The 22,432-nt window shown below is 37.6% G+C and overlaps 1 protein-coding gene across 9 annotated transcripts in view; it reads left to right on the top strand.

Moving 5' to 3' along the window:
- WASF3 (WASP family member 3) overlaps nt 1–22,144 on the top strand; it is a 74,659-nt gene extending 52,515 nt beyond the window's left edge. For 8 of the 9 annotated variants that reach the window (XM_055703058.1, XM_055703061.1, XM_055703055.1 and 5 more), the window contains 7 exons: nt 878–1,012; nt 5,103–5,256; nt 7,356–7,473; nt 13,644–13,819; nt 16,594–16,857; nt 18,456–18,826; nt 19,550–22,144. In XM_055703058.1, the coding sequence (XP_055559033.1) occupies nt 878–1,012; nt 5,103–5,256; nt 7,356–7,473; nt 13,644–13,819; nt 16,594–16,857; nt 18,456–18,826; nt 19,550–19,707 (1,376 nt within the window). In that variant the 3' untranslated portion in view covers nt 19,708–22,144. Of the gene's footprint in view, nt 1–877; nt 1,013–5,102; nt 5,257–7,355; nt 7,474–13,643; nt 13,820–15,558; nt 15,726–16,593; nt 16,858–18,455; nt 18,827–19,549 lie in introns of all 9 variants that reach the window. The other variant, XM_055703063.1, reaches the window with a different exon arrangement.
- Nucleotides 22,145–22,432: the final 288 nt, after the last annotated feature.

Here is a 22,432-nt window from a genome sequence, read left to right on the forward strand (position 1 = left end):
ATTCTGATCCGGAGTGGTTGAGAGGTTCATACCGAGGCAGAAAGGAAAGCCGAGCTGGATGAGGATGCCTAGTACTTTGGGAGGTGGGGGATCTAGGAAAGGAATGGGCATGCTCAAGGCTCCGTGGACCAAGAGGGGATTGAGTTTATCACGTGGCACTCCTGTCCACTGTAGCACTTTCAGCCTGCAGATCTGAACTGGACTATCCACTCTTATAGTGGTTAAGGAAACATGGCAGCTGAAAGGGATGCTGAAAAGGTTGTAGGCTGCTCTTAGGTGGTATATGAAGTCCAGGCTGGCCATGGGTAAATGCTGTCTTTCCTCTACGAATGTTCACTGTATGAATATGGCTGTCACTGCAGTCATTGGAGAGTAAGTGGGCTGCCTTGCATGAGGATTCTGGTTTTTATCTGTTTCATTCTGCCTTCCATTTTGGTGTAGGCTTGTGCTTATGCTCATAATTAAATCTTAATGGCTGTGAATTGTAAGGTTTTAGACTGAAGGATTTACATCAGAAGCTTTTATAGACAGCAGTAACTTTGGGCCTTTTATTTTCATCACAGAGGCAGGTTTTAATGATCAGTTATATGTCAGTTGGCAGTGGTTCTGCTACATAAGGATTAAAATTTGGAAGTCTCACTGTTTTTTTTAAGTTGAAGGCTAACCAGAATGTCCAGGAGAACAGACTTCAGGCAGCGTTTTTGGTATATTTTGAGACTTGTAGAATCTGTTGCCCAAAACTTTGCTGAATGACAAGTTGTGCTGTTACAATCCTACAGCTACTGTGTTTTATTATAACTTCATAATATTGAAGCCATTTGTCTTATGTTTTATAAGCCTTTAGCAAAGGGATTTCCCTGTCTATTTTCTTACACAGGCAAACATGCTGAAGACATATTTGGTGAATTGTTTAATGAGGCCAACAGCTTCTACATCAGAGCAAATTCCCTTCAAGACAGAATCGATCGCCTTGCTGTCAAAGTTACCCAGCTGGATTCAACAGTAGAAGAGGGTAGGTAATTGCATGAAAGCGTTGAGCCAGAAGTGATGTTGACAAAACCACAGTATTTAATTACACAACAATCTCTGTCTTTTCAAAGTAATCCTGAACCAGTATTTGATCTTGGTTTTTTCAGTATGGCAAGCTGGGAAAAATTGTGTTAGCAGAGTGAGAAAAAATATTCTCAAGTCATAGAACTGTCCTCATTTTTTACTTAGTGTTGCTTCAAGCAGCCTGTATAGTAATGGAGCCATTAAGCTGCCTTTTTCACAGGGGAAAAGATTAGTTTCTAGGCATAATAAATCAGAAGTCAGTAAATCTAGACCTTACTGGAAATAAGTCAGAATATTGGAAAAAGTTTGAGACAGTAGATCTACTTACTTATTTCAGTGTAGGGTGGTCACGAACTGTATTAGTCTGTTCTGCAGTCATCTGAGATCTTACAATACTCTTTATCACTGTGAGACACTTCATGTTTACATCAAGTAAGTGAAATTCTCTTGGGGGTTCTAGTCGTTAGAAACAGCATTTCCTTTAAAATGCTGTTACATCCTCAATTGCTTATGTATTTGGTCATTCACTTCATAAAGGCACAGTAAAAACAAAGGATTTAAGTAAAATCACTGCCTTGTTCAAAAGCGATTATTTGGGTAAGTAAAATACATGTTTCTGTCTCGTTCTAAAAGCTGTAATGTGCATGTTTGCTTCCATGTTCAGTTACATGTCTGAGCCAGTCACTGCCTGTACTCCCTGTTTAGGTGATTCCTGACTTTCAGAAAATGTAAAAGCTTGTTACATCAGGACAATAGTGTAATATTTACTCAGTAGTTAATACTACTTGTGATATATTTAAATAGCAGTATTTATATTTTATTTAATATTTATATTTTTATAGTTATATATATTTAATACTACTAATGCCAATATTAAATATTACTGTTGATATTCAATAGTGTAATATTTAGCCTTCTATTTTTAGCTTGTTACTATCCAAAAACTATTACATCTGATTTTTTTCTGGTTTTTAAACATGTCAACAGGTAGTGTGTCGCAGTTGATACTAGCACCTTTCTTTTGCTGTCTTAGAGGTCAAGAGCTATATGGGGTCACTGTTCAGCTTAGTTTTTGAGGCATGTTGTAGTGGTAATATGAGCAAACTAGATGATATTCATACATTGTACTTGCTCTGTGCTGAAGGTGGGTGATGTCAATCCTCATGACTTTCAAGTCCAACATTTTTGAAAAAGCAGTCCTCATCAGAGGCTTTTGCTTTTGTTTCTTCTTTTTTTTTTTTAACGTCTCATTTGTATTATGCAATACCTCCTGGCCAGTTTCCATACTTTGGAGAGTATTTAAAAGCAGCCTGTTGGAAGGGGAAACTAGTGTATGGACTGAGAATTTAATTAGTTTTTATTTTAAATTGACAGCAGTTACTACTCTTGCATTGCTAGTGGTCTTTCACATTAGTAAGCTATATATATACAAACTGCTGTCACTTTAGTGTCAGTAGGAAATTTTACTAGCTGTTCTGCTGTAAAAGTTGAAGTCTTTATAATTCATTATACTGTCACACTAAATATATTTCTGGGTAGCTTAGACATTTAAGTAAACTGCTAATTTTTAGGCTGATTTTTTAAAAAAAACACCTTTGGGTTTAATTGTATCAGTGATTTCTTACACTCTTAGATATAACTAATATACAGTTTAGATACTTAAAAAGTATTTTTATATATACCTAATATTACAGTTGAAAAAAAACCTTTAAAATAGTTCAGGTTAAATTTCCAAAGGCATATAAGTAACTTACACTAAAAAGCTCCAGAAAAATGGGATTTGAGCTCTTTTGAATGTCTTTCTTCAAACAAGAATGTAACAATTCAGATGTATGCATCTGAAAAAACTGCCTGAAATACCTTACTGGTTTACTTTTATAAGCAGGTTTAAGTAGAAAGTAGTTTCTCAAAAATTATGTTTTGATATTTCAGATGACATAGGTGGGAGAATGATGTTTTGGAATTAAATGTTCTATTTCTAATATTTTGCTGCTTGAAAAGCTGCAGAAGAATCTAAGTGGTCTTGGGGTGAGAGGCAAGACCTCAGCACAGGCAGCAAAAATAGTTGGGTAGAAAAGTCGGAGTGGGATACAGTTTCCATTGTGACAAAGGATAACAGTGTACCTTACAGGGTCTCTATCAGAATTCATGCCTTTCTGTTTTTTTTGCAGGTCATTGATATGTTATTTTTTTGCCCAGTATTGTTCAGTTATCATATGAAAATCTCAGTTTGTTCTTGAGACTTGATAAATTAGATAAATGGGCAAGAAATTAGGTGGAATGTCAATGTGTATAAAAAGAAAACAAGCCAGTGCATTTTGTTTGCACTACTCTACAGCTTACACCATTGTAAAACAGTTGGATTGGTTCAAGAAATGGTTAGTGCCATTGCAAACAAACCGGTGAGGACTTCAGTGCTCTGTTCAATTGCAGACAAAACCTTGTATTTCAGTTTGCCTGAGGATGGAAGATAATGTGGAGAGGTTACTACCACTTTTAAATTGTGATTGGCATTATCTGAATCTTTTTAGCAATGGTCCCTCCAACATGGGAAAATTAGGCTCTCCTTTCATTAAGGATGAAAGAAAGTCTTGCTACAAGTGTCAGGAACAATTAAAAGCAACTTAAACCTTTTATCTGGCGCAAAAAAAAATAAAGAAGGGCCTGGTATTGTTTCCCTCAGAATTGTGAACATGAAAAGATAAAATGGAAGTATGTTACTGGACTGTATAAAGAAGGTAGTATTTCTCTCTAGAGAGATGAAGAATATTTAAGATCAAGGGATCTTAAATTATATGGAAAGATTTTGGAGGTGAACTATAGTAAAAGGTATGGAACTCTTTCACAGGAAATTGGGGAGGACATAATTTAATTAAACTTAGAATGAGGTTGAATGTATATGGATACCATATGAAATTATAAAATGTGCTGTGTGAGAGAAATACCAGACGTTGTGTTTCAGGCTTGAAGCCAGTCTTTCTGCTATTAGAAGTCCAGGTTAAACCTCATTAAAATGGGAGATTATTGAACATCTACATGTGGCAGGATCCTTGCATCATCTTCCAAGACACAGTCCATGGTTGCATTATTTTAAGTGAAGTTCTGGACCAAATGAGACTTAGAAGTGCTGGGTCCTGTACCTGGGTCACACCAGCCCCAGGCAGCGCTACAGGCTGGGGCAGGGGGCTGGGAACTGCCCGGTGGGAAAGGGCCTGGGGGTGCTGGCTGACAGCCGGCTGGGCATGAGCCCCCAGTGTGCCCAGGTGGCCAAGGGGCCAGCAGCGTCCTGGCTGGTGTCAGAAACAGTGTGGCCAGCAGGGCCAGGGCAGTGACCGCCCCCTGGACTGGGCACTGGTGAGGCCGCACCTCGAACCCTGGGTTCAGTGTCGGGCCCCTCGCTGCAGGAGGGACGTCGAGGGGCTGGAGCGTGTCCAGGGAAGGGCAGCGGGGCTGGGGAAGGGGCTGGGGCACAAGTCCTGTGAGGAGCAGCTGAGGGAGCTGGGGGTGTTCAGCCTGGAGAGGAGGAGGCTGAGGGGAGACCTTATCGCTCTCTGCAGCTGCCTGAAGGGAGGTTGTAGGCAGGTGGGGTCGGTCCCTTCTTCCAAGTAACAAGTGACAGGATAAGATGAAACAGCCTCAAGTTGCACCAGGGGAAGTTTAGAGTTTAGATTGGATATTAGGAAAAATTTCTTCACAGAAAGGCTTCTCAAGCACTGGAACAGGCTGCCCAGGGAGGTGGAATCACCATCCCTGGAGGCGTTTAAAGGACAGTGCAGATGTGATGCTTAGTGACATGGCTTAGTGGTGACTTGGCAGTGCTGGGTTAACAGTCGGACTTGATGGTCTTAAAGGTCTTTTCTAACCTAAATGATTCTATGATTCTGTTTCTCATTTATTATGGTATTTCTTACGAGCTTTGCACTTAAATATCATGATTATCTACTGAAGGAAAATTCTTCAGTTTTCCTCCTGTATTTTGCTGAAAATGAACTTCGTTTATCCACTTATGTTAATTTCAGACCTGTAAAATATATTTTTGTTTCTAACAGTATCATTACAGGATATCAACATGAAAAAAGCATTCAAAAGCTCAACTATTCAAGATCAGCAGGTAGTTTCAAAGAACAGCATTCCTAACCCAGTGGCGGATATTTATAATCAGAGTGACAAACCACCACCTCTGAATATTCTTTCACCTTATAGGTATGGAAATACTCATTGTTTATGTTCTTGTACTTTGCTCTGTATCTCCTAGTTGTATGCAGAGACTAATTACGTTAGGAGGGAAAAACTGTATTCTTTGTCGAGATTTGTTTTTTTCAGGGACTGCCCTGTTCATGGAAACAGAAATTGCTGGTATCATACTTAAAAGTTATAAGCTGCACCTGACAAAAATCATCATATTTCAGAATAAGTGTCATATAGCAGCACAGGATCAGAGAGTGAGGGCCACTGATTATGTGAAAAGTTAAAAGAAAATTAATAATATTCTAAACTGCTTGCTTTGTTTACCCAGAAAGCTGGATTTGTTGCTTTTACCTTTCCTCTATTCTCTCTCATACCCCCAACATACACATGTGCGCACACACAATCTTTACCTTTTCTTTTCCTCGTTACTTACTGGTGAATTAGAGAGTAGCAAGCAGGACTTTGTCTCCTGTTTTCTTTAAGTTTATTGTTGCTCATGAAATGAGTGTAATTTGTCCATCTGAAGAGTTGTGGATAGCATGTTTTTACTGTGCCCTTCAATTTTTGAGAGGTGTTAGGCTGTGAGGTGTCTGTGTAAAGCAGGCACTCAATCTGCAGTAGATTATTTGATCCTTTTTTCAGAATGACATAGCAGAGGATTTTCAGTGTATTTTATTTTAAGAGCTTTTACTTGGAAAGTAAAATTGTTAGATTTGTAGCTGAAGGACATGTTTTTGTGCTGCTGCTACAGACAATGGTGGTGTTTGTTTATAGGCATCCAGCTAGTAAGAGTTGTTATTGATCAGCTGTTCTGGGGAGCTCTGTCCTAATATGTATCTGGATGACATTGTCAGTGACCTTTATTGTTATTCCTGTTTTATTAGGGATACTTTAGTGAAATTTACGTAAATTATATTTTCTGCTAAGTCCTTTACACCTGCTGAATCATAATTACTTGTATTTGCCTTGGACAAAACTTAAATGAATTTCAAATTGTAGTCCGACCAAAGCCAGAGGGGTGGAAGAGTGGCCCCAGTACCACCTTCAGCAGGTTAGACATTTGTAGCAAGGAGATCTAGCACACAAAAAGTAAGAATGTTACGGCTGTATGACCAAATAGTATACAAGATCTGCTGTCTGTACCCTGCTGCAGTGGTTGTAAAGTTTCTGCGTGCTGGATCTCCATTGCTTTTGATCTTGCTGGTAGAAATCAATGCTCAGCTGCCATCAGAATTTGCTCAGGAAGAAATTAGGACCCACAGCTGAAAGTTTGACTCTGAAGGACACCAGTTTAGCAAGCTAGATTGGGATCACTGCTGTCTGGACCGTGCCAGCTGCCCTGCCATATTGACTCCCCCTACACCTATTGCTTTCCAGGAATTTAGGATATTAGAAGATTCCCTATACCCAGGTCATGGGGTCAAATTAGGATTTGATAGCATACTTTTTTTTTTTTTTTTTTTTTTTTTTTGTGACTGTTCAGTCTGGGTGTCCCTGGCTCCTGCTGCCAGTTGGAGCTGGCAAGCCCAGATGAACTCTGTCTCAAATCCTCCTAGAATAGTCTGGTAGGATTCAACCTTTCAGTTGCCACCCCTTTCCTAGCGTTTCCCCTAGTTAGAAGATTCCCACTGAGAATAGCAGCTGTCTTGTGCTTCCTCTCATAAGGGCGAAGGTACTCAGACCTGTCTGGATTGAGCCAAGTACTCCTTTTCCCGTTCTTTTGAGACAGTTGAGTTCCATTCTTAAGCTCTTCTTTCCCCTATACATCCTGTCTTGTCACTGATCTTCTTGCAGCACCAGCAAATTTCACTCTGGTGAGCAGGCTGGTGCAGGAGCCCAGTCAGCTCCTGCTAAGGGCTGCTGAGGCACAGCCTGGGAGCATGCCATCCCGCCAAAAAAGGGCTGGGGATTCCACCCTTTTCCCCTAAAATTCTTGGCATGAATCAAACCAATAGTAAGCTGTAACTACCAAGAGTGGCATTTAATGCATTTGGCAAACAGTCATCCTGTAATGCAAAAGAAGGTGAAGCTTGGGTGATGATCAAAGGTGAGTTTTGTTGGTTTGAAAAATACTAATTCGTATTTTCTTAGCTTTTCTTCTACTGTATTTCCAGGGATGATAAGAAGGATGGATTGAAGTTCTATACTGATCCTTCATATTTTTTTGATCTTTGGAAAGAAAAAATGTTACAAGATACTGAAGATAAGCGAAAAGAAAAGAGGAGACAAAAGGTAAAAGCAGAAGCATAATAACAAATGTATGTATTATAATTTTGTATATGGTTGTCCAGGCATAAAAACTTCTAGGTCATACTTTGTGTGCATGAAAAGACTGTTCCTCTCTATGTGGCTGTAGGTTCAGTTGGTTTAGTTTTAATAGTTCATGTGATCTATGTAAAAAAGTTGGAAAATTATATTTTAGGAGTACTGTAGTTACCTTCCAAGATACTTTTTTGTTTGTTTGTTTTTGTTTTTTTTGTTATCCTTTGCCAGTATCTGCTTATTAGTACTCAGCAAAATGGCCCTGTTATGCTTTAGAAAAAGGCACTGTGATTGGGTAGGGGCGAGGGGGCAAGCGGAGGCGCAATTTGAATTATGGTTTCCTTTGTTTTCATAGTTCTTTATCCAGCAGCATCATCTCCTGTAGGAAAACATAAGCTTATCCAAAAATTTGTTGGATATTTTAATTTCCTGATAGTGACTCTTTCCTATACCTGTTAAAGTTAGTAAGATGGTAACACACAGCAAAATTATTCTGGGGTTCAGCAACAAGAAAAGGTAGATTGTAGGAGTAATATTCTTTCCTCTTTTTCCAACAAAAAAAAGGGTTTTTCATAGCAAAGTGTTTTCAGTCCTGGAATATCTTAGCGGTTTGATCCAAGTTCTGTATTCTGATGCAATCAAGATTTTCTTAATGGATTTTAGTTTTGAATGAAGAAATCAGTAGCTACTTCTGCAGTTTCTTTGCAGTGACTTTTTTATCAGATCTGAGGACTTAAAGATTTTTTTTTTAAGATAATTCTGAAAAATAAAAAGTGAAGAAGGGAAGTTTGAAGGAACGACTGCCTATCTTATCTGGCAGAAGGTGCCCTTTTATATAGGTTCAGTGAGAGATAAGGGATTTAAAATAAAAGGAATCCAGATGATGCACAGACTGCTCAGAGAAAATGGAAGCTACTTAGTTTTCAGTACACATACACACATACATACAAAAATGTGTGTATACCTTTGTCATATATATTAGCAGGTATCATAATATATCAGCATATATAAACATGTATTATACACATGTATGTACGTCTAATACGTGAATATACATGCTAATGTATATTTGTGTATATACATTATGTGTATAATGCATGTGTATATGCATGCCGATATATATGGCACCTGCTTAGAAATCAAGTTTTAGGGTGTGACTGGGAAGCTTTACTATTCTGCTTTTATAAAATTCTGTTAATTCCTTGTTCCTGTTGCTAGGCAAAACTTTCTGACTACAGCATTTTTAAACGTGAAGACTTGGTTTAACTAAAACAGTTTGTGAATCCATGATTTTAAGAGTTCTGGAAGAAATAAATTGGGTCTTCCCGTTAGGAGTATGAATCAAAAATGTTTTCTGTTTTGACAGGTATTTCAGTATTGAAATACTAAATAGACTTGGAAAAGCTGAGTAGATGTTTTCACTAGAAGTTACTGTCTAAAGTAAAGTATTGGAAAATATTCACCTGGTTATTTGTATAATAGTATATAAATGTATATGCAAGGTTATAATCCCACTATATTCTCTATATGGTAAGTCACAAAGCTGATTAAAAGATTGGAAATAGTTAAAGCAGCTTTCATTGTCTAGTTTAGTTGCTTTTTCTAGATTTTGTTTGGTATTTCTCTTTGAAAAAATATATAGGGATAACTGCCCCCTTTGGGTTTTTTTCTCTCACCTTTTTCCTTCAAATTTAGATCTTTTCACGAGAGGGGGATAAAAAGAAACTGTCAACTAGTACTATTTTTATAATATTCTGATTTAATATTAAAAAGGAAAAAATACAAGAGCTTTAAAAAATTTTAACAATATTGCATGAAAATTCTTTGATATATTTTTACAGAACCACTATATATATAAACTTGCTTTTAGATTATATTTTAAGCAACACATCTCACTTATTTCCATCCATGGTGTATTTTTTGTAATTTTAATTGTCTTATTACAGTCTACACACCAGATGTAAAATATGCTCAGTTCCAGTCATGCAGGATTATAGGCACACATCACAGAAATACCCCTTGATAAATTCTACCTGAAGTGCTATTTGATTAAATATATAACAAGACCTACTAAGAAAAAAGCTGCATAGGTTTGAATTTGCATGGATAGGTGTCACTTGACAGGAAGAAATCTGGTTTTTAGCTTTCTAGAAGCTGGTGTGCAAATGAGCTTTTTATCTTCTGAAACCTGTAGAGAGCTGTAGGGTTTGGGTGAGATGTCTTTCAGGCACCATTCATTCCACAGGTTGCTGAAGTCAGTTATTTTCTTTTCTTCTTGTCCTTACGATAACAGTGACCAGGAATGAATGAATCCAGAGCATCTATTAATTTGAAATCTACTAAGTGAAAATTCCTTGTGCAATTTGTACTCTACAGAAGCACAAAATATGAATGTTGTTGAGAAACATTGCAGGTGAAATAGATGTGTATTGTTCAGTAAATTATAAACTAGACATGCAAATGCAGTCCGACTCAGCTGACCAAATGTTTTTAGTCTCAATTTTTCAGGTGGTCAGTGAAGCCTGAGAGTACTCCTTGCACTAGAGAATCGGTTTTCCAGTACTGTTTTGGTAATTTGCCTTAAATGCTTGAGCTGTTGCAGCAGAAGGTTTGTCAGAACTTTCATTTTCCTGCCTTCAAATATCATACTTATTTATTGTTTCTGTATTCACTTTAACTGAAGAAGTCTAACAGAGGCTTTCTCTGATCTGGCTCTTTCAGGTGAACTTTTTCCTCTGAAGAAAACTGTAATTTTAAATCTTTTAAGTTTAAAATCTGTGGTGTAGTCTCTGTGGTTTTTTCACTGTCAGATTCTCAGTAGATCTAGATCAGTGCCTAGGAGTTCAATTAAATTAGTTTTGACTTTTGCATGTATTTGTAATGTTCTGAATGGAATGACTATAGTAGACCAGTTGTTAGCCATTGCTTAACCCAAGGTAGGTTGTTTAACTTTGCTTTTTATTGTTCCCCATTTTTTCTGAGGAATGAGTAGTTATTTAAAGTAGTAGAAGTCTTTAAATTTGGAGGGCTTGTATTTCAAAAATCATTCCTGATGACTTGTGATTGATAGAATCTTGGAAATCTGTGAAGTTGGGAAAACACTCTAGGCTCTTGCTTCCAGATTTTTTTGAAAGTATTGCAAATACTCACTGAAGCTACCTTGTTACTAGCTCTAATTCTTTATTGAGAGACCTGAAGTATCATTTGCTAACTCTTGATGCGAATATCAAACTTAACCCTTTTCGAGGGCTCTAATATGTTTGTTGTGTTTGCTGAAATAATTTCCTGCCAACAGCTGAACCATGTATGTGTTTTCTACCTTAACCTACAGTATCCACTTGTCTGCCACAGCTTCTATTACACTTGGTTAAAGGAAGTAACTCTTCTTATTATTAACTTTTGTAAGAAATATTTCTAACTATAGTTATTTTGAAAGGCTTCCACTCCCCTAGAACTGTCATTGCCCTAGGTAATAAAACTAGAGCTGTCACCATTGTTTGTCAAGGTAGTTAAAGTATTACTGGAACAACTTAAACCTACTCTATTAGAGGTATATGTAGTCAGAGGTGTATATATAGTTTTGTCAGCTGCTAGTAATTGGCCTGCCTCACTGATTTGGAAGGAGTTAAATGTTTTATAGATGTATTTGTATGTTTAGTCCAAAAATTAATTCCAGTAGGATTTAGTATTGTTCGAGTAAAAGGTTTCCAGCATACTCACACATTAACACGCTTACAGATGCTGGTTTGGAACAACCTGTCCAACTGAAATCTGATCCAATAAAAGCAGAGTTAGCTTTGTGGGGGTTTTTTGTTTGTTTGTTTACACATGTATATGTATTTACCTTTTTTATTAAAAATACAGTAATCTCTTTGGAACCAAACTTTTAAATAGGTGATTATATGTAAGCAGCCATGTAAGCACTCCTGGTTGTACAGAAGTTGTATCAAAATGATTGTCTTTCAAGCAGCATCATACGTTGCTCAAAAGGTGGCTATTTACTTTATCTAGAAACTTGAAAGAAATGCAGAGTTGTGACCCTTAGAGGATGGAGTTACTATTCTGTGAAGACTAAAGCATATTTTCAGTTAAAAGGCTTACTTGTCCTTTCCTCTCAAATCTGTCAGGATTTAGTAACAAAATCTTAATAAATGAAACAGAATAAAAGTCAGAAGTTAAAATAAATTATATTTTGAAGCAATCAAATGAAAAAGACAAATATAAACCCTTTTAACAGGCATATACACAGGCTGCCCAGAGAGGCTATGGAGTCTCCTCTGGAGACATTCAAAACCCACCTGGATGCAACTCTGTGCAACCAGCTCTAGGTGAACCTGCTTTAGCTGGGGGGGGGGGGAAACACCTTCCAACCTGACCATTCTGTGATATTTAACCATTGCAGTTAGCAAAACTTCATGCATTTAAAATAAAGCATGACTCAATCTGTCTCCCTTCTGCTCCAATTCCTGTATTGGGAAACTTTGATGTGAAGAAGAGATACTAAAGGAGAAACGAAACCCTTGCATAACCTGGATAAAAAAGGGTGTGATTTAAAAAAGTTTGGGGAGGAAGGTGATTTTATAGGGAGCAATTAAGAACCAAAGTGATGATCTTTACTTAACATGAATCAGATAAAAATCTCACTGCAGGGGCCAGGAATGAGCAAGTGTTGTCAGAACATTTGGATGCTGAACTTCAAAAAGACGTTTCCTCTGTCATTCTTAATGTTAGCAGGTGCAGGTTAGCAGGTCCCTCATATGGACATGCATGAACAAGCAAGAGATCCAAAACAAGGGCAAGCAAGCCATTTGATAGTTTTCTGTTGGTTGCATAATGCCAAATACATTATTTCAGAATTACTTACTTGGTGGTGATTGACAGTTGCCATAAAATACCTATGCTCATCTGTGAAGTACTCCCCCCACCCCTTTTGGCAAGACTGCCTTTCCAGCTATTATCCCTTACTTTGAAGGTAGAGAATCCACCATAAAATGTTTGCCTATCAGCATTTTACGAAACTCTTCCCTAAATATAATCGAATATGACTGCATTCTCAGAATATCGGTATCATTGCTTCTTGAGAAACTATTTTTCTAGCAGCTAAAAGCCCATTAGCAATATAATAGATAAAACGTTTAACCTAGTTATGAATTAGCATTCTAAGATGCCAGCCAGCTCTAAAGCTGATTAAAAAAAAAAAATCCAACACCTTCGTACGTGTTGAGAAAAGGAGTAGCACATAAATACCCTTCTCAGTTTGGAATGAGAAAACGTGTAATATAAAAGTGAAGCACCGATATGGTTTTTATATTCATACTGAGTAGTCAGAACTAGGTTAGGACAACATTTCAAAGGTGTGAAAGTATTCAGTCCCACTATTAGAAGATCTTACTGATAGCTAAACACTGATACTGAGCCTGAAATTATATAGAAAGATAGAAAAAACTAAATGGAATGATCTGTCATGAAGCTATCAAGCTATAATATATTAGTGGCCTGAATATTGCTGACACATTGCAGAGAGGATTAGTGTCATTCATTTTTATATAAGGTAACGGGAAACAATGATGAGGAAAAACTAGGAGGAATTTTGGTAGTTAATCACATGTAAGAAGGGAGAGGAGGTTTAAAACAAACAGAAAATAATTTCACATATGCTATGAAATAGGAAAGTGTTTTCCTTTTCCATACTTCCCTAAGGCCTCAGGTGATTGTGACCCTAACAAATAACCAAAATAACCCTGAGCATATTTAACATACTCTCGTAAGATTGATTTTCAGGAGAAGGAAATTACAGGTGCTTCGGGGTGGTCTAGATAAATGACATACAATGTCAGAAGAAGTTAAACTTAAGCTTTTTAAATCGGTCACATTTCCATATTGGGAAAAACAGTAGGTTGGCAGCACAATAGCATGTGCATCCTAAAGAATGGCAAAGCAGCAGTCTTGCTTAGAACTCACAGGTTCATAGAGTAAGGAGATACTCTCATTTTCAGTGCAGAGAAATTTTATGGACTTGCTGGCTTTATCTGTAAATCTGGTCTTATTTTCATGCACTCTTAACTGCATTTTAACCAGCTTTTTTTCCTTTCCTTTTTTTTCTCTCTTTGCATGCTTTATTTCTTTTGTTTGAACATTAGGAGCAAAAGCGTATAGATGGCACCACCCGTGAGGTGAAAAAGGTTAGAAAAGCCAGGAACAGACGCCAGGAGTGGAATATGATGGCATATGACAAAGAGCTTAGACCTGACAACAGGTTGTCTCAAAGTGTGTACCATGGAGCATCTTCCGAGGGATCACTGTCCCCAGATACTAGGTCTGTTTACAGCAAAGCTGTTTGTTATACCACAGTTGTATGTTCAGAACTACTACGTAGAACTAGGTGTTTTTACAGGTTGGGAATAGTTAGAATAGACAAAACGTACAATGCACATTTTAAAGTTCTTCTCAAAGTCATTTTAAAGCATAAATAACATAAAATTCTGTAATGATTTTTTTCTTTCTCAGCTTCAGATGGGCATTTTGTCATCATAATGTTATGCACTATAGTGAAATAAGTCTTTGCTGCATGCTTTATATTTGATCATGAGTAGTTGTAGTCACAAAAGCATTTAAGTCTGTGTCTGCCAGATGATGTTGGTACCTCTTTCTTCGTGTCTAGTTTGTCACGTTACACTGCTGAGAGTTTAATAAGTACTTTTCTTTAATATACTCAGTTGAACATACTTTTGCTTTTAACAGAATGCTTTAATGGGGGAATAGTTCAGCTTTATTGATGTAAAATTTGTCTACAAAGCAAGCTACAAAACCAGATGCAACGTTATTGCTTGAAATAGCAGGGATCTCTGCTCAGGGGCACACAGCAGAATTCATCTTTGTTGACTGAGACTCCCTTTGAGCTCAGTGGGGTTTACCTAATCCTGGTGTGCACAGAAGTTTTTTCACTAAGCTGGTCTCACTAGAGGATTTTCCCACTTTATTTCCTTGGTCTGTCATCGTTAGTTGCTAACAGTAATATTAGGAATCAATAGAATCTACTGGAAAAAGTGTGTGACAATTTAGTGTTTAAATTGTTGAATGGCTATTTTGAGGAAGTAGCCACCGCTGAAAAAGTGTGGCTCTTTAGTCCACTGTAATTGAAACAAAAAAATTAAATTGCAGCTGTTGTTTAAATAATATATTCGGACCCACTCTCTCTAAGATCCTTTAATGACCGATTTTTTTTTTTCAGTTTCTAATGCAAAACACTGACTCCTGTTAGTCTTGATGAAATATTGCAGACTGACAAAACTTTCCATAGGTTGACATGGTAAAATTACATTGATGTTCAACTGTCAAGTGCAGGACGTGGATTTTTTTCATCATGAGTTCTGTTTCACGTATTTTAAGTCTTTTTCTACCCTTAATACCTTGCTTCCAGGATTCCTGAGTCTAAATAATTGAAGTGATTATTTTTTTTTTTTATCTCCCAGCAATGTCAGCATGTTGTATTTGGATGTTTGCAAATACCCATAATATTTGCAACCTGTAGAATTTTTTAAGCAGAAATTGTAGGATGCGTTATTATATTCGATACAGATGTTGTGGTATGGCTTGTCTTGTACTTATATAAGCTTTTCAAATTTTATGATGTATAGAGAACTATAAATTTCAGTGAATCAAATATCAGTGACTGAGTCCTGAAATCTGTGTTTCACATGCATGAAGGATTAATTTTGTGAGTGGTGGTGAGATGGAGAAGAAAGGCTTTCTATTTTTATCTTAGGGTAGTCTTAGCTGTAGGAACTAAGCTACAGAAAAGACCCATACATGTAGAAGTAAGTACTGGTTTCAGAGCCATTTTTATGCTGACAGCTACTGTACGATCAGTGTTTTATCTATAAGGTCCCAAAAAAATGCATTTGGCTATATTGTGATTCTTTTTTAATGCTAAAGTGAAAAAAAGGCTCATGTTTCTTCTAGCTTGCTAATTGTAAAACTTACGCATTAAACGTTGACATTCAGGTGTCCAGACTGGCAATTTACAATCTATTTGTTATACTTATTGTGCTTCAGAGAGAGAAACACAAGCTGAATCCAAACAGAAACCAGCAAATTAATGTGAGAAAAGTGAGAACAAGAAAAGAAGAGTGGGAGAGAAGGAAAATGGGTATTGAGTTCATGAGTGACGCAAAGAAAATGGAACAGGCAGGAAGCATGAAAGAGGACAAAATGCCCAAAGGGTTTGTCATTTTGTTTTACTCAAAGCCCTGGCTTTTTGTTGCTTACCTTGCTTCCAGTCTTACAGATAAGTGCATCAGTTTACTGTGTTCACTAAAAGCCAGGCTGCACGATTGTTCATTACTAAACCAACTATTTGCAGTAATGGGATGAAGAGATTCTTTTGCTCCCTCTCTTGGGCTTATTTGACAGAGCATCCTAGACTTTGTATCTTTATGAACTCTCTGCTCAACTAATATTTACATTTCCCAGTTTCTCTAAGCCTTTCCAGCAAAATTAATTGTGCAAACACAATAAAAAGCATTTTCTAACTTTTGAAATTGGTTTTCTTTGCTTTGGTAAAATATATTCTTCTGCATAATTGTGAGTGCTTGCAGTATCACTTTCCTTTTTCTACTGCCGTTGTTAACTTAAGGCAGGCCTGGTAAGTATTACGATTTCAAACAATGGACTGTCAAAATCATTGACAAAACCAATATGCCACTTTGTGGCTACTGAAGAACTCTAAAATCTGGAGAAAGCTCTAAATGTTTCTTTGCCTTTTTAAAAGTCTGCAGTATAGAAGGACATGCTGCATGCAGCTAGTGTGCTGAAATATTGAAAACATTCAATTGCAGTCCTTGTATGCTGACCTGTCAGACTAATTTATTTTCAAGTCATGTTAAACTGAACTGTGATTTTTTTGTTGTTGTTGCATTTGCTCTTGTGCTTTCTGTGGACTTACAAGGGAATGGTGCTTGATAATCAGGGAGTCCTGTTGCAAGAAAAATAGTTCTGATTGCATTCTTCCTAGCTTTTCTTGTGAGCTATTTAGATAATGCCCGGTTACACTCACATAATCTGTTCTGCATCCATTTACTTTAATTTTAGGTCCCATGCATCTGATGTTACAGATTATTCTTATCCTGCTACTCCGAATCATTCCCTCCATCAGCAGATAGCAATGCCTTCATATGGAACAGGAGATGGTCCGCAGTACATGGCAGCATCCCAAAGCCATGAGCATGAATACAGACCACCTTCCACCACTGTACGACATGCTACTTTAAACAGACCTCAACAACCACCTCCACCTCCACCCCAGCCTTCAGATGGCCAACATAGCTCAGTACCTGTGGTACCAGCAGAATATGGGTAAAACTCCTGATTTATTCCAGTGGATTCTTGACAGAACTAGAGGGTTGCATGTTTTTCATAACCATCATAACATATAATGCATACACACAAAAAGACCCCAAAGACATTAGTTATCTCCCTGGGGAGGACAGAATAAAAAATTAAGTGAAGAAATAATGAAGGCAGAAATGATGAACCATGCATTGAATGTGGTGAAATCAATATACTTGTAAAATATTAAAAAGGCGATAATTTTCCTGTAAAGTGGAAAACAGTTATAGTATAATTTGAATAATACTTTGAACTTCAGGAAACATGCAGATGAAGTATTGCTGAATGTGATGAATGTGGCAGTCCATGTTGAATCCCTGAAATGACTTTTTAAAGGGGCTTATAACAGTTGGAAGGGATCTCCTTCAGATGCAGATTGAATGCCTTACTGCCACAGACACCTCCATAATTCCAGATATGAGTTTATCAAATTCCTATGTAGATACTTGACCTGAATGCATTCTGAAGGAAGGCTTCTCCAGAGTACTTGCTCTCCAACAGCAAGAAAACACCTGTTTTCTAACCAGTCTGTGCCTCTGTTCTTTTGCTTAAATAGTTTAGGCTTTCAAGCTGTAACCCCAGAAAAGTTGTAATCATTCTTGCTTGTGTTGCTTTAAACTAAGCAAGCCAAGTTTTTTCAGCCTCACTCGATGCGTCCGGGGGTAGCATTTGCCTGATTCATGACTGTATCATGCTGTAGATGACTCAGTTATGCTATGATTGACTGCTCCAACCTGCATTTTCTATGTTATTTCCAGTTTATAACAGAAATACTTGTGCTTAGTCCCCAGGTACATGACCATTGTCAGTGTATCACAGTTGTCATACATTGACATGTATCACTGAATGTCATTAGTAACTTCCCTTCAACTCCCATCTCCTATATCTAGTTCTTAACCGACTTCATAACTCTTACATTAATTCCCATTTTTTCTGCTCAATAATCCTTCTAATGACATTTTAACAAAGAAATTAGCTTTTCCCTGTTCCTCCTCCTCAAAGTATCAATCAAATATATCAATTTAATTAAATAATGTTTAAATTGATAACCTTCACTAAAGAAGCACATGAGATGCATGATATACCTTTGGGTAAATCTTCCCATTCGTATTTTCCATTGTCCTCCATGCCTACATCTTTTATTATCTCTTTAATATTTGTTCTAACACTTGGTCTTCTGTGGAAGCGATACGTGTAGTCTACAGTTTTTGTTGGTCCCTTCTTTGTCATAGGCCTCGTACTTAATATTCTCACAGATAGAGATTTAGTAACAAATACAACTTTACACTTAACTAGGCAAGAGTATTAAGATAAAAATCTGACTTTGTTCGTGGAGTGCTGAAAGGACACTACCTTTAACTTTGTCATCTGCCTTAAATCTCAATGTGTTACCAGTAATCGACAATTCATATGTTTATAATCACTTGCATATTCAACTCAGCAGTTTAAATTCCTTTTGATTTTTGTTTTAGCTGAGGGTGGGTGAATGAGAGCAGTTTAAGGGGTGATGATTCTGTAAGGCCTAACTTTCAATGCATTAAATGTTTTTGTTCTGTTTTATATAGGATGCTTCCAGCTCAGATGGTGGATTATTACAATCCTGCCGGTCCTCCCCCTCCTCCTCCTCCCCCTATGATTCCTTCAGCACAAACTGCATTTGTTAGTCCCCTTCAGCTTCCTGTGCCGCCTTCCCATTCTGGACTGGTGACTGGCTCTACATACGCAGCTACTCATCCTCCTCCTTCTAGTGGGCTCGTTGTCACTGCTCCTCCTCCTCCTGGTCCCCCTCCTCCCCCTCCAGGCCCTCCTGCAGCAGGTTCGTCCCTCTCTTCCTCCCCAATGCATGCCCCTCCAGTTACAGAGGCAAAACGTCACGAGCCTGCGCAGCCGCCAGTAAGTGATGCACGGAGCGATCTTCTTGCTGCCATTCGAATGGGTAAGTAGGCGTGTGAGGTTCAGATACTTGTGGGTTTTTTTCAATGAAAGCACTGTGTTTTCCAGTCATCTGAGTTTCATGGCTTCTGTTCCCGCCTGGGCAAATGTCATTGACAGCCTAGTTAACCACCGGTACCACACAGCTAACATTTGTCAGCCCTGTCTTTGAATCTTTTTCTAATGCCTAAATGTGCAGCTTTGACAAACACGTGCTAGTGTTTGTGGGGACATAATCAAATGAAAACAGTGCTTGTGTTCATTGCATAAAGCAGCCGGTAGATGTACATGGATTTTTGTTTCTGTTCAGAACAACAGAGTTATCCCAACAGCAGGCTTCAGCCCGCTGACTCTTTCACCGTTGATGAATGGCTGTTCCTGACTTCGCTTACAATATGGAGCTGTGGGTCTAATGGTATTTCCAAATACAATTACGAAAACTTTCATCTTCGGATCAAAAGGACCTGTACAGTCTTGAATATTTTAACATATTGTTGACAGTTCTAAAAGTCTAGAAGTATTCAGGCTCTGAAAATGGATTCCAATCTACCTTTTTTGTCTTCTTCCCTTCCTTGCTTAGGGAAGCTCTCTAACTCAATGATTTTTTTTCCCTTCTTTTTCCTGAATATATTGTTAGAATATATTGTGACAAAACTCACCAGTAAACAATATGAAATGTAAAATCTCTTGTGCAGAAAACTTTGTCTCAGAGTGATTGTCTTTACAGGAATCCAGCTGAAAAAGGTACAGGAGCAACGTGAGCAAGAAGCAAAGCGAGAGCCTGTTGGAAACGATGTGGCAACCATCCTTTCAAGACGCATTGCCGTGGAATACAGTGATTCTGATGACGATTCAGAGTTTGACGAGAACGATTGGTCAGATTGAACCTGGTCCAAGCCCAGTGGCAAGTTCATTAAATCCTTGGCTTCAGTGACTGCTTCCTTAGCAAGATGTAAAGCAGGACGTTGACATGTATTAAGGCTAGTGATCGAAGTGCTAAAATTGAATTGGTATTACTCAGAATGCTGTAGCTTAGCAACTCTGGTAAATAATGATGTGATTATGCTTATGCAGATCAGAAACTTGTCTTACTTTCAGTATTTACCGCATAATACTTAAGTGCCACTAAATGTAGCAAATCATGTGCTGCGTGCAAAATATGCTGCAGTTGTTGCACTGTTACAGAACCAGCATTTTATTTTACTTTCCTGATCTCGAAGGGATAAAATATATTTTTTTGACTTTTCGTCTTACTCTTTTAATTATGTAAGCAACTTAGGTACTTGTGAATTGGTCTGGTTGTTAGTCTTTGAGAGCAGTTAACTATATGACCGAGTGAAGTGTTGAGTTCCATAAATATGACTTAGCTTTTTTTATTAGTTACTAATTATGCCCACCTTAGTCTATTTTTATTCACTTCTGGGCTTAGTTTTTTTGCATACAGAACTGTTTTTCTATAATCTTTCTTTTTATCTTAAAAATGAAGCAGCTGATGAAATATGCTTTGAAGAATGAATCCACGTGATCCAAAATAAACTTTCTTTTTTTTTGAGCAGACTGGATAGGTTTGTAACAGTACCAGCTCTAAGGTTGCTGGCTGCTTGTTGGGTAGGGTGCTGGGTGTCTCAGGTAGGCTGCAAATGCATGTCTGTGTTACAAATGAAAGTTAAACTACCTGTAGAGCTGTTCAGTTTTATGATACAGATCAACTAGATGCAAAGACTTCAGGATAGACCTGATTAAAGCCATACGGTTATTGCAGTGTAGAAATGTTACTCTGTTATTACTAAAGATTGGAACAGTCCAGATCTAGCAATCAGATCCATTTCACAACTATTAAACTTGGTCTTTATGCCTGTAGGTATAGATGTTTGTAAATAAGTTCTGTTGTTGTTGATTTGTACATGTACATGACAGGTCGTTTTAGGTTTCCTGTAGCATGTTTACTCAAAACTACTATTACTTTGAATGTATTTCTTTCCCAGTATATCCCATTGATAAAACATCAGCAGTTAAAGCAGTTTTAATGGTTGTTTAGGTACTATGCCATAGATACACACTTTTTTTTCCCCTCCTTCCCTAGGAACAGTTGCTGTCATACAGTCTGCTTTGGCTGTCTGTTTTCTTTAAAACCAATTCCTTTTTTCGCAGTATGGTATTAAAAATGGGGGTTTGGGTTTTTTTTTCTCTCTCCTGGACTGAGTCAGGCTGCTGCTTTGCCTAATGAGGCTTTAAAAAATATATTCATAGCAGGGGAAGAGTTCTTTCCTTACCAGATTACAGTTTTAATCTTTGTAACTGAAGTCTGTGTAATTCCAGGTCTAACATTTGGTAAAGCTCCTTTGTTCTGTGAGGCCCCATCTGTTAAAAAAAAAAGTATGTAAAATAAAAAGAGAAATGGAAGATAATTATTTAACCTGTGTTCTACATGATTAACAGTTTTAGTCCTGAGAATGTAAGTCTGACATGATGTTTGCATGCAAACTCTTGGCTACTGCATTGCTGTTTAATTTGCATATGATTTTTCAGTCTGTGGTGGCTGTCTTTGGGGTGGTAACATGCTGCCTCAACGCGGGTGTTAAAATCTACCACGTAAAGTAGGACCAATCTCTGCATAATGGTGAGCAGCTACAGCTCTTGGTAATCGGTGGCAGCTGAAGGGACTAATCTCCATTTCGCTTGGAGCTGGTTTTGTCTTTGCCTTAAAATACAGAGCTGCTGCCTGCTTTATTTTGTGTCCTGGAGTCCGAGGTCTGTGTGTCCACCACACAGGACAGAATTTAGGCCATAGCATGACGGTGGATTTCATCACTGTATGAGATGGTTTGTTCTTACCACGGTGTGATTGCGCAGTGGCTTGCAAAATGTTTCTTTGGACTAGTAGGCTAAAAGTGCAACTGGGACTGCAGTGTTACATCGCCGTATAGGTAGGGACAATACGCTCAGTATTCTTTTAATACGTGCTGAAATGAAATATCTCAGCAAAAAATTCTTTCCAGTCTACTGAAATTTGATATGACAGAAGATATATTTTATGAGCACAGGAGTTGGGTGTCTAAAATTTTGCAATTTGTGTTAATTTTAAATAATAAACATTAAACAAGCTATCAGTTGTGACCAGTTAAGATTGTGTAGATTTTTCTGTCATAGTAGCCAACCTGTTTTTCTGGACCTGCAATGTTGTCATTTTCTTTTCAATATTTTATTAATAAAATGTGAATTGAATTTAGTGACGTAAACTAATGTTATTCTAGGCTGGTTTTATCAGTTTTATCATACTTTCGGTTGTAAGTAACAAATATGAATAAAATCTCACTTTTGAGCCCCTGTGTTTCTTTCCTTAGATTAGTAAGATTAATAGCAAAATCCTTATCCCTTATCGATAAATAATGGGAATGAAAGTGTAACGCTTCCAAGTGCTACCTGTGATCCCAGGAACCATGATTTTACTGGGATAGAGGCTGGAGTCTACAAAACCAGACTTCTTTAAGGTATTGCTGCTCCTCCTAACATGCTTACTACTTTGTTCTTTTGCAACCCTGATTCAAGCTCCAGGCTGAAGTTCTTAGGTGCTGTAAACAGGTATTAATTTCCTCACAGGCAGCTTTAA

The sequence above is a fragment of the Falco cherrug genome, chromosome 2, assembly GCF_023634085.1.
Source record: "Falco cherrug isolate bFalChe1 chromosome 2, bFalChe1.pri, whole genome shotgun sequence".
Classification (NCBI taxonomy): domain Eukaryota; kingdom Metazoa; phylum Chordata; class Aves; order Falconiformes; family Falconidae; genus Falco; species Falco cherrug.